Below are 12,248 nucleotides of genomic sequence, written 5' to 3'. Positions count from 1 at the left end.
TTACTTCTGGGAGCTCAGGGAGCTTGGAAGCCATCACCTCCCCACGATGGGGTGTGAGGGACTCTGTGAGGTGTGCCTGCCCTTGGGCCCACCTGGCCGGACAACACTCTCAGACACTCTCTCTCCTCCTCAGGTGCCTTGTTGAACACCTCACTTCTCTACAGGGACTGCAGTCTCCCAGGTTAATTGCTGGAAGCCAGGCAATGGTTTCTAGATCAGGGTTTCCCTCAAACTTATGGGGGTTTCGCTTTTACTGGGGCTCAGCCCAGAGCGGTAGGGTTCTGGATTTCTTCTCCATGACCTTCCAGCCTCAAAACCAAGTCATATCCCCTCTAGTTCTTCCTTTTCTATTGATACCTGCTGGTCAAAATTCCCCCTCCCCCTCACCTCTTTTTTCTATGGAAAAAAATGTTTATGTCAAGATGCACTGTCCCTCTGCTGATGGTGCTGGCTGTGTGCAAAGTCTTCCAGCATTTTGGCTCTTAAAATGTAAAGGGTAACTTTTAGAATAAAGGACAAAAACAAAGCAAAACGCCATTCCAACAATTCTTGTAACTCTCGCGGCTTTCAAGACTTTCTTCTCTACTATAGAATCACAAAGTCTCTACAGGAGTTCAGAAACTAAGAATTTAAGCTGTTATCTCCATAGCGTCACTGCCAGAAGACAGTGCATGATAGGGAGCCCAGTCTGCTGATGGAGTCTGGGGAAAGGGCAGAGATAAAGAACAGAAGGGATGCTCAACTGAATATCAAACTCTACAAATACAAAGGACGACCGCTGCTTTCATGAGCGAACCAACAAAGCATGTCCTCTAGGAGCCCTGACCATGAGGGAAGCCACGGGGCTTTTGCTCAGAAAGTTTTCTTGCAGCAAGACACAGCGCTGGTTGGGTCACATTTGGTTTTGTGCAGTGAAAGCCAAAGGGGGAACTTCTGCTTACTGGGTTTCTACAGATAGAGCTGCAACTACATCCTCTCAGTCAAGAAGCAGGAAAGAACATCCAGGGCAAGTGAGGATGTGGAGGAGAGGGTACACACGTACATACGGTCGATGGCAGTGTGCAGCATAATCTTTCCAGAGGGCACTTTGGCGAGAACTAGCAACGTTTCAAATGTGTGTGCCCTTTAACCCTTTAAAATGGGAATTGAACAATTTTAGGAGAGTAGCCTACAAAAAGGTGGGCACAAGTAAGCAAAGATATTTACAGAAAGGTTTTCACTGGCGATGTGTTTCTCACTGCCAAAAAACAGAAACCTATTTGTATACTGAGAGGAGACTGGCTAAGTAAACAGTGGTCTATCTCAACTATAAAACACCGTGTAGCCTTAAAAAGAATGAGTGGCTCTGTGTATGCTGAGGGAAAAGAGATCCAAGATTTCTTGTTTAGCTGTAGAAAAATATGCAGATATGCTTAATATGAATTTTGTTTGCAAAGCGCCCTCCCCCCACAGTGTAAGACAGAATGTCTGGAAGAGGAGTGTAGCACTTCTGATATATTTCTATATTGTTTAAACTTATTAACATGAATACTGTGTACTTTAAAAATGAGTATTATTATTGCAATATTTTATAAGGTGAAGAAAATGGAAACAGCAGTGCAGAAACACAATCATTGGGGTTAGCAGTCATGAGAGGAGGTCAGTGGAGCGAGCCTTACGCCGGCTTCTTCGCAGAAGCCCTCAGAGCAGAGAGGAACGCCGTGGGCCCGGCTGGGAAACCACGGAGAAGGGCTACCCCACGAGGAAACCCCACCTGCCAGGCCTGACCGGGACTGAGAGCCTTGATTTGCTGGGGCAACTTAGATTTTTCTCTTGGTTTCTGTGACTGGTGTTTGTACAATCATTAAGAAAATGTTTTACGATTAACTAACCATATTGGTTGACAAAGAGAGTTGGCAAGGGTGCCTTACTCTAAGGCCTTGAGACTGAGGAACTAGGCAAAGGAAGGTGGTGCCCTTTAGAGACGGGGAATTTCAGGAAGGGAGCCGAGTGTACCTGGAGATGCTCCACCCAAGTCGATGATGGGACCTGCAAGCGGACTGGGGTCAGCTGAAGGGGACGGACAAGGGCTAAAAATCTGAGAAACCTCAGAAGGCATAGCTGGTGTTTATACTTGTGATGGGCAGAAAAGTCCTCTGAAAGAGTCTGGAGTGAAAACCACAGGAGGCCTAAAACCTTGGGGCTTGACCAGAGTCAAGGTTCAAAAGGAAAAGAGCATCAGTGACGGAGACCAAGACGCTAAGGAAGCAGGAAAGCAAGGCATCGAGGGAGTGAAGGGAGAATTCCCAGGGGCAGGGAGGACTCACCAAATCCACGGAGAGTGCAAAGAGGATGAAAGTGTGGCAAGAAGCCCATCCTTCCAGAGAAGTTTCTGGAAGGTAGTTGAGATGGATGCTGAACAAGAGGGAATGCACTTAGGGGCCGGACGTGATGGCTGTAACCTTTTGTTGGAAATGGTAACGAAGGCCACAAGAGAAGTAGCACGGGGGCCTGGGAGGGTGGTGGAAGATCAAAGAAAGCATGGAAGCCCTGGTTCACTTCTTCAGGCAGAACGGAAAAGGGGACGAGCTCTGAGAAACTTGGTGGGAGTGGAGGAGGGGGCAGGAAGGGAGGGGTGGGACTCCAGGGAAGGCCAGCCAGGGAGGGTGGAGCGGTGAGTGGCAAGTGGGATACACAGAGGTGGCTTGGACTTTGCCAGTCCTCTCCACAGTGAAGGGCAAGTTCACGATTGGAACTCTCGAGGTCTCAGTTTCCCAACGATAAATGAGGAAGTTTGAACAAAGCTCTAAAAACAAATAAACCCACATACCACCCAACGCTGATGCTCCAATTCAGAGCTTCCCAACTGCAGAGCTGGGTCGTGGCCGGAGTGCACAGCAAATGCCCACGTGGATCCCCTCAGCCCGGTTGGCCGGGGGTGGGGGCGGTCCCCTGAAGCAGCCACAGTCCCCAGGCCCATGAATATGGCCCCGGCAGCCTCTTCAACTGGTTTGCCCCAGTGTGATGCCAAGGGAGCACAAAGGTCATCATTTCTATGCTTCAAGTCCTGAAAAGGTTGGGAAGCTTTGCATGTACACAGACAGACGTGTGAGGCCTCAGGCGTTAAGATTTGGGGCTTGTCGGGATTTTGAGAGAAGGATGGGCTTCCTTGCAAATGTTGCCCAAGCCCCCTCCCCCAGTTCCGGTTGCACAGTTTTGTTCTTAGAAAAGAGCTGCCTCGCACAGGGTCGGGGGGTCGGGGGTGGTCCTTGCCCTCTGATGTCCTCTTTCTAAAGGCGGCAAGGCTCAACCCAGAAGGTGGCCTCCAGCGTGACTCGGACAGGATTTGGGTGACAGTTCAGGGATGTGGACCTCAGATGAAAAGCTGCTGTCTCCTGTACAAAGGTGACACCGCCAGACACCCCCGCCCCTCGAGCAGCAGCCGCTGATGAGGACAGCAGCTTCCAAACTGGCTTCTGGGGAACCTGGAATTCTTGAGATGTTTTAGGGGGCAAAGGAGCTCCACAAGGCTTTGATTCTAACCTCCCTTTAAGGATGCATACTTTAAGCTCATTCTAAAAACTGAACATTCGAAAGTAATAACATAACATGCGAATGTGTTATTGGTGCAAATACAAGATTTTACAGATCCTTGGTGTGTTAACCTGCACTGTCAGGGCTGTTCTGTCCACGTAGACCTCAGGATAAAGAGTCCTTGTCACATCTGGGTAACCAAAGAGTATCTGGGATTGGGAGGAGGGCTTGTTTAAAACAAAACTGATGCTGTTTGCAAATTCTTAGCTGGATTAAGTCAAGATTTCTCTATTCTATGCAAGCAAAGCAAAACACAAAAATAAACTGGATGCTGGCATTGGTACATATCGACTGCCACCCATAACCTTAGCTTTGCAATGCTTTCTATTTAACTGAAACAGTTTCAGTGTTCTCACTGACTTGCTTTGAAAGATACTTGAACTCACAAAATGTATTAATAAAATACTTTTATCTATTCGTAGAGTGAGAGTCCCATGTAAAGTTGGGTCTCATAAATTTGAAAACCACTTGTGAAGTGCAAAGAGCATGGATGACACCAATCCTGGCTCTACCACACACGAGCTATATAGCCTTGGGCACATCATTTGCCCCCCAGGCTTCCAGGTCCACATCCATAAAATCCTACCCACTTAACAGGGGTTTTGATCCAATGAGGTCTCTTAACTATCCAGGAGGCAGTAAATACTCAGTTCCCAATAGCATGGAATGGCCTGGATCTCTCGGGCCTGCTCACAATCAGGTATTATTTGCATGCCAGACAGTAGCTGGGCTGCAACTCTGGCCAAGGGCTTAATCCACGGGGACCATAAGGCCCATTAGCGCCCTTCTCTGACGACTGAGCAAGCCAGCCAGCCGAGGGGCCGACACTTGGGATCCGTTGAGAGCAGTGCCAGGGCTGCAGCAGGGAGTGGGTATGAGGCTGGGGGAGGGGGGTGTCTCTGTGTGTGCACTCATGTTTTCTTTACACAACACTGGCCATTTTTCCATTTGCCTGCTAAAGCGCTTCCGCGGCTGCCCCAGGCCAATCTCAGGACTTTAGTGAAGAATTCCGTGGAATGCGGTCTCTTTAGCAGGTGGTGCGCTTCCCCTCTGCTTGAGAAGGGCCTTCCTTTTCCATCAGCACAAAGCAACCAAGCAGAAGCTGGAGTTTCTCTCCACCACTTCACCTGGTGCTCCTGAAAGTTGCAGCCTACTTAGTAAATGCTTTTCATGGCCCCAGAAGTAAAGGGAAGTTATGTTGAGAAGCTGTTCTTAATTTCTCACGTGTTGAAGAATTACCCCAAGCAGGATTGCACCAGCGATTATGCAAATTCTATTTGTTGCTGAGCAGAGGCCACCAGAGCTCTCCGATTAAGTGATAAACATTCTTAGGGGACAAAGAATGTACACAGCTTTTCCTCTGTATCACTCTTATCGCCCAGCATTCTCTGTATCGATATCCCCAGAGGGGATTGGAAGAGCCAGGCAGGTACTTTTCAGCTGATTACAGGGATTCCGCTGGCCTTGGGAATCATCTTTGAAAGGCAACTGTGAAGTAATCCGAATAGCTGGTGAACTTCTGGCTTCCCTGTTACGTCTGCCTGTCCCAAGATAATCTCGCTTAGCATTTTCTGGGCATTGAAGGTCAAAAAAAAAAAAAAAAAAGAGTGCAGGCAAGAATTTTGTCCCTGCCAGGACTGGCCAGTTGAAACCGGTTCTGTGGACACCAGACATCATTTCTAAAGACATGTTTTTTGGAAAGCAGCCTTTGGCAATCCTTCTAATTTGCATTCAGAGGAAATGTGCCACATTTTCCGTAACAGGCAGTCCGGCCAACACCACCGGGGAGGGAGGAAGCTCTTTTCTCAGTGTCTGCAGGTTTATCCCTAAATGCTACGGAAATAGCAGCTGCTGGGGCAAGGGGAACAGAGGATGGAGCGTCTTTTAAAATGCTTGAGTAAGCTGGATATCCCAGGCGGCAGACCTAAAAACGCAAAGGCCCCGTATTCCGGTGCTTGCTTCAGATGCGGCCTGCACCCAGCAGCAGGCTGTGTCGTCACATGGCCATCCTGTCCAAGTGAGCCCAGGGACAGAGCAAGCGCTGTGGCCACCCACTTGGGGCTCAGGCCTGGCGAGTGGTAAGGAGCAGGTCACATTTCACACGGCCTCGTGGCTGACAGAGCGTGTGCACAGCTGGCTCTTGTGTGACCTTCACTGCCCTGTTAATTACACGCACCCCCCCCCCCGCCCCCTTTCATGGATTCTGAAAACTGCTTTTGTTTCAAACATTCTTTATATCCCTCTACTTACCTGGTTATGTATGTGAGAAAGAAGAGAGCCTGGTGGGTCAATCATCTGGCAGCGTTCTTCTGGGTGGGGTATACGGAAATGTTTCTTTTCTCATCAGATGGATTTCTGGCTACCCTATCGAAGTGGTGAGCTGGTGAAAATAAAGAATGGAAACTAGGGAATGATCTTGAAGCCAACCTAATGGAAGTGCTGCCGCAGATTTTCCAGGGCTGAGGGGAACATCAGACTTCCCCAGAGGTTCGCTGCAAAATGCCCACCCAGCTATTAAGGAAACCGGATTGACTTACTGTGCACAGGACAGAAGGCCTCTGGCAGTCACATGGAGAAGCAGGCTGTGATTGGAGCTGGGAGGTGGAGAAGGGAAATTCAACGGGGTAGAAATTTGGAGCACAGGGAGGATTCCAAATCAGAAGCAGAACGCTTTATACCTATTTACAGAGGGTTTCCACCACCGCTGGACATGCCGGGACCTCACTGAGGAACATCACATTCTGGTTTCGTGCTGTCAGGGAATGGGCGCATCTTCACCAGGCAGAAGGGCAGATGCTGAGAGGGGAGCCCGGGCTTCACGGCCCGCTAATTCTTTCCCATAGCCTGTTCTGTTTTCTGTCAACAGTGAGGAAATACATCCTAGCAAATGACATCCAGTAATGCTTTAATTAACTGTAGTATTTTATGCTGCGATATGCGCCACGAAACCACTTCCAGATGGGGGAAAAATGAATGATATTTACACAAAAAAGCAATCCCTTTATTTTCAGGAATCGATACCTTGAGGGTCCAGGGGGCTTATCTATTTTGATAAATACTAGAAAGAGACTGGAAGAGTTTCTTTACTGTGTAAAACCTAACAGTACGCTTTCTGCACGCCAGCTTTTCATGTGTCCGTGTTTCCAAGGCTATTGTTTAAATGGCCCAACACAGTTCTAAGGATTTTATTTTTAGCAATCTGACTTGGAGGAGACAAGAAGTGTGAAACACTTGCTTTCACGCTCAAGCAAGTTGGTTATTTTGGAGATTTCTCTTCCTAGAGAGAGGAATTACATTTCCAGCTGTGAACTTGTGGCATTTTCCCTAGCGTTCTGTAAACGGGGGACCAGGGCTCCCTGTCCAATGGCAATTCAGGATGGGCTGGTGTCGCGTCCCCTGCGTCCCCTGCTCGCTCGCCCTGCCTGCCCGCCACTCTTACATTGGTCCTTGGACGTCTGCTTTCGGTCCTGTTCCACCTGCACCGAGGAGCTGCCCGAGGCATGAGAAAGTCGGTGCCCTTTCCTGGGAGAGCCCCAGGTACTGGGTCTTTGTTCTTCAAGAGAGGGAGGCGTGGCAACAGTTAGCTTCAATTCCAGAACTGAACTTGGAGGTCAAAACACCCCGTCCATGGTGGTTCCCATTTCCCTGTTATGATCCAAACAGAACTTTCTCCAGCCTGGGCACCTCTAACGAGCAATCAGGAAGTCTGTCCAGAGTAAAAACAGCAGTGAACTCTTTATCAATTATAAATTACGAATATTTATTTTAACCACATAAGGTGACTTTAAGTTTTTTTTTTTTTTTTTTTTTTTTGCGGTACCCGGGCCTCTCACTGCTGCGGCCTCTCCCGTTGCGGAGCACAGGCTCCGGACGCGCAGGCCCAGCGGCCATGGCTCACGGGCCCAGCCGCTCCGCGGCATGTGGGATCTTCCCGGACCGGGGCACGAACCCGTGTCCCCTGCATCGGCAGGCGGACTCCCAACCACTGCACCACCAGGGAAGCCCAAGTTTTTTTTTTTTTTTAAGGGGCTAGAGAAAGCGGAGGGAAGGAACCGGTACAGTATCTATATAATTTAGCTGAATAACAGAGTTGTTAGCTACTGTTTTTATCAATGAGTGCTCCTTTATATATATTATTTCAAAGTGACAGTAATAAATAAACCTTCTGTTTGGGGCTTGATCATCAAAACAAGAAGAATCCTAGTCAGTACGGGGACAGCATGATTTCTGCCATGGTCCGTACCACCAACACAAATTCAAAACTCAAGCTGCTGGCTATCAGCAAAAAGAAAAACCTTTACCGTTTGGGCACCAGCTCAGTTATACAGTAATTACACTTGCTTAGAGTCGGAAAGAACATACATTTATGAAAATGTGCAATAGGAACCCTTCAATAAAGCAAACTTCTGTTACAATGGTTCTTCACGAGAAGTAAGCGTTATAATCACCTATGGAACTTTTAAACCTAGATGCTGGGCCCCACTCCAGACCTAATTGATTCACAATCGCCATACATCTGTACTTGTAAAAAAAAAAAAAAAGAGCCCCAGGTGATTCTGATGCAGACCCCCCAGATGAGAAGCATGCTCTGTCTGTACAGGGCGCACACAGGGCATGCAGCGCCCATCAGCAAGACACTTAACGTAACTCCTACTGACTTCTGCTGGCTCCTTGGAGCTTACTGACAGTGTAATAAATCAGGAAGGCAACTTCCCCGGCTGTGACCACCACCCGGGGCGCAAAACAGCAGCTTGACATCTCAATGCCGTCATGGAGACTTCCAGAAGATGACTCCTCATGATGAAACACAAAGAGAAGTGTGGATCTGTAAACACTGAGAGTGACAAGAACCAGGTGTGGGAGTCCACTGGGTTTCCAGCTCCCAGGCCGAGGACAGATGGCTGAAGTGGCTGTTTGGAGATGGGCCCATCATCCCTTCTTTCAAGAGTGGGAAGAGAATGTTAACCTCAATTAGCTCGGGCTGGATAACCTTACCAGAGCCACACCATGGCTGTCTGGGCAGAGTGAAATCTATCGACTGAGCTGCCCACGTGCCCCCCCAGCCCCTTCCCTGCCCTTCCAGCGCTTTTCTTATTTAGCCAGCTTTCCCTACTAGGGCTTAGCTAAAGGCCACACCTCTTTCTTCTGTCACACCTGTAATCTTCCACTTCATAACTTGGGCCCTAGAGCCAAGCCCAGACGACATCTCTTAAGGGTCCGGCCGCAGAGGGAACCTCACACGGCTGCATGTGGAGGAAGGGGTGAGTTCCAGGCTTTCTTACCCACGGTGCTGGGATAGAAGCATGGAAAGGAACAGGACCACATGCCAGAGGGTGTGACTGTGGGGGTGAGGCTACGGAGTCAGCGACAACTGGACCAGTCGGGGGCAGCCCGGGACCAGCAAGTGAAGCACACGGAACCTTCACCCCCAGCTGCCTCTGCTGCAGGAATCAGGGACCATCTTGACTGCCTTTTTATAATCTGGCTGTTACCCGTCTTCTCTGATTAGGACAGGAATTAAGACAGGACATGGGAGAAACATGTGAATGACCCAAACGCCCCAGCAAGTTTCAAGACTGATGATCTGAGAGTCGGGGAAGCACAGGAGAGGTGGGGGGCTTCCGGAGATCTGGGTGCTGGTGGGGGGGGGTGTCACTGGCTGGGGGAAAAGTGCCCCTTGGACGCTCCTACAGTCTCTTTTTAATTAGTTTCTCCAGTTTGCGGATGCGAGATGACTCCTGTTCTGGAGTTGGAGCCAGGAGGGACAGAGAGCTGGAGCCTTCGGGCCCTGAGGGCGGCGCGGGGAGCCTCTGGCGGAAGAGATCCAGCATGCTGCTCTGCTCGCTCCTTTTCAGCCCCTGAGGTGGAGAGAGAAAGGAGGGTGGCGTCAGCTCTGGCCCGAAGGGCCCGAGGGCAAGCACAGTAGCTGGTATTCACTGGGCTGAGGATTAAGGCTTTCTTCAGGGAGATACCAGCCCTGGGTAGCAGCCTGGGAGAGAAGCAGAGGAAGAGGCAATAGGAGAGGAGGGAGAAGGGCTGAGAGGGCGGAGGACAGGCGGCAGGATGCGCGAGGGGAGCCTCCTCTCCACTGCAGTCCCGCTGAGCCTGGCTCTCCGCTGGACGTCAGGGTGCCATCAGAACGGGGACACTCACAGGCCCCGGTTCTTCCTCCTCCTTAAAAGGCTTCTGGGAGTTAGGTGTGCAGCCCGGGCCAGGCATGGGCACTTTGAGATAGCTCCCGGGGCCAATATCCCATCCTCCAGTTAACCACCGAGCGTAAGAAGGTGCCCGGGGACAAAACAAAACGCGGAGCCAACCTTCATGTCCAGGATCTTCTGGAAGGTTTCTGTGTTGCAGTCCGTCAGGAGTTTGATGTAGTTGTCCACAAACACCACCAACGGCTCGTGAGGGGCCATCACGACCTACCGAGGGAGAGAGACGAGAGTAGGCCTGCCGGGAACACTCACGATCGGAGGCTGAGGATTATCTTTCCTCACTTGCAGGCCGATCACAAAACGGACTCTGCACGATCTTCTTAGGTGGCAGCAGCAGCTGCAAACCCAGAAATGTCCTGACAGCCTGTTTCATCTCGACATTCAGTTAGAGCAATGCTTCCTAAATTTCCTAAATCATAAACGTAACCTGGATTGCTTCTTAAGTACACCTTCCTATGTCCCTCCTCTGAAGGTTCTAATTCAGAGGGCCTGGGGGGAGTCCCAAGTGACTTTAAATATCAGGACCACGGGAAAACACTCTGCTGCAGGGTCCCCTGTTTGAGACATTTCGTAGGTTCGTGGTACCTGCTCCTTCTGTCCTGATGTATCACTGTTCCCGAAAGATGGCCTCAAAAGGCACTGAATTAAGTGCATTTTCTCAAAAACAAAACCCCTAGAACAGCCTCACTCTTTTCAAGACTTCAAATCTGGAACTTCATTTAACTACATCCAATTCATGTACCAACAGCAGGAAAGCAATGGCATCGCAACCCTCACATTCACTGCCATTTGGTTTTCAGCATGGCATCTGATCTCCTTCCTCCAGCAGACTGTTTTTTTTTTTCCTCCAGAGGCAACCATTGCTTCAATTTTCTTTTTTTTTAATTTTAAAAAATTATTTAATTAATTAATTTTTTGGCTGTGTCGGGTCTTAGTCGCGGCACGCAGGATCTTTTTTTGCGACGCACGGGCTTCTCTCTAGTTGTGGCGTGCGGGCTGCAGAGCAAGCAGGCTCAGTAGCTGTGGCGCGTGGGCCAGCAGACTGCTTTTGTTTTGAATTTCTGAGCATATGACTCAGACTGGCAAGGAGTATGCACTCAGAAGTTCTCTCTAAACCCTGCTCTCCACCCTGCTGAGTAAACCAGCTAGGGAAGAAATGGATTAGCCTGCTTCCGGTTTCCTCAGGCCAAAGCCTGAGGTCTGTGTGGGCCCCTCACCTGCTCCCACCCATGTCAGGGCCTGCCGTTACTTTTCACTCCTCCATCATTCGAGTCATTCTGTTTGGAGACAGACCTGAAGGGCCTGCAGGCCCTGGCCTTCTAAGAGCATCCCCTGACAGTTCCGTTTTTTCTCCAGCCTTCTCTCCCCTCCCCAACAGGCCCCCTTTCCCCTTGACACATCCAGATGGAAATCATATGCAGGAGCTCAAGGCTTCAGACGTTCTCAGCATCATCACCCCATGTATATTTTATTAAACGGGGCTTTAGAAAACCCATTTGCTGATTAGAATCAGTTATGCAACATCTGTTCAGAGTTCCTATAAAGTGGCAGAGTTCAGAGTGCCAAAGAGGCTTACGTGGACCTGAGTAACTGATAGCTGGGCCAGAAATTCCTGCTAAGAAGCAGACAGATCCCTGACTTAGACGCTGATTCACAGTGACAGCGCCACCCAACCTCCAATCTTGGTCAAATCTTATTACAAGAGAATTCCACTATGATGAAGAATTCATTTGTCAGATAGAATTACTGACCCCCCAGTAACAGTGCACTGACTTTCAACAATATCTGATGAGGCCAAAGTCTGTGGACAATCTTTTAGGACTGATGGGCATAGGTCCTAACCTGTGCTTTCAAAGACTAGTACTCAGTACTCCTTGGAATAAACAATCAGATAACCAGGCCCTTTAACCGAAACCCCGAGGAAGACACAAGCCCCACCTTGAGGATCATCTCCGCTCGGGTCATGCCTTTCACCACGATCTTTGTGTAACTGGCTGGGGCTTTCCTCACCACCTGAGAGCCGATGGAAGGCAGATCGAGCAGGACCATCTTCAGGGAGTGGGTGTCCAGCAGCAGCTGAGGGAAGAGAGCAGAATAGAACCAGCCACTTCACAGGGACACGATACCTGGTGTACGCACACTGATTAATAACACTTTCCTGATTTTAAATGTAATACGTTCTCATGAACGAATGAACAAACATAAAAGGAAAAACATGAGTTATAATTACTATGACCCAGGAAAAAATAATAAGATGTCACAGTTCAGTGTGGTATCATTCCCACCAGCTTGTGTGTGTGTATAACATGCTAGAGTTATACTGTATAGACAGTTTTACGACCTGGTTTTTCCACTTAATACATGAAGTTTTTTGAATTCTATTTTCCCATCTTGGCAGTCTTTAAAAAAAAAAATCATGATTTTTAATGGCTATACAGTACTCTATGGCGTGTGTGTGTG

General features: G+C 49.2%; 1 protein-coding gene across 1 annotated transcript in view; it reads right to left on the bottom strand.

The window, feature by feature from the left end:
• Positions 1–7,849: 7,849 nt before the first annotated feature.
• Positions 7,850–12,248, bottom strand: part of VPS53 (VPS53 subunit of GARP complex) — a 125,671-nt gene continuing 121,272 nt past the window's right edge. Inside the window, exons 20-22 of the mRNA XM_030861888.2 lie at positions 11,727–11,864; positions 9,891–9,995; positions 7,850–9,431 (exon numbers count right to left, since the gene is read on the bottom strand). Of these exons, the coding sequence (XP_030717748.1) occupies positions 9,261–9,431; positions 9,891–9,995; positions 11,727–11,864 (414 nt within the window). The 3' untranslated portion in view covers positions 7,850–9,260. The remainder of the gene's footprint in view (positions 9,432–9,890; positions 9,996–11,726; positions 11,865–12,248) is intronic.

This window comes from Globicephala melas, chromosome 20, assembly GCF_963455315.2.
Source record: "Globicephala melas chromosome 20, mGloMel1.2, whole genome shotgun sequence".
Classification (NCBI taxonomy): Eukaryota; Metazoa; Chordata; class Mammalia; order Artiodactyla; family Delphinidae; genus Globicephala; species Globicephala melas.
Note: the sequence above shows the minus strand (reverse complement) of the source record. Positions and strands in the feature narration are given on the sequence as shown.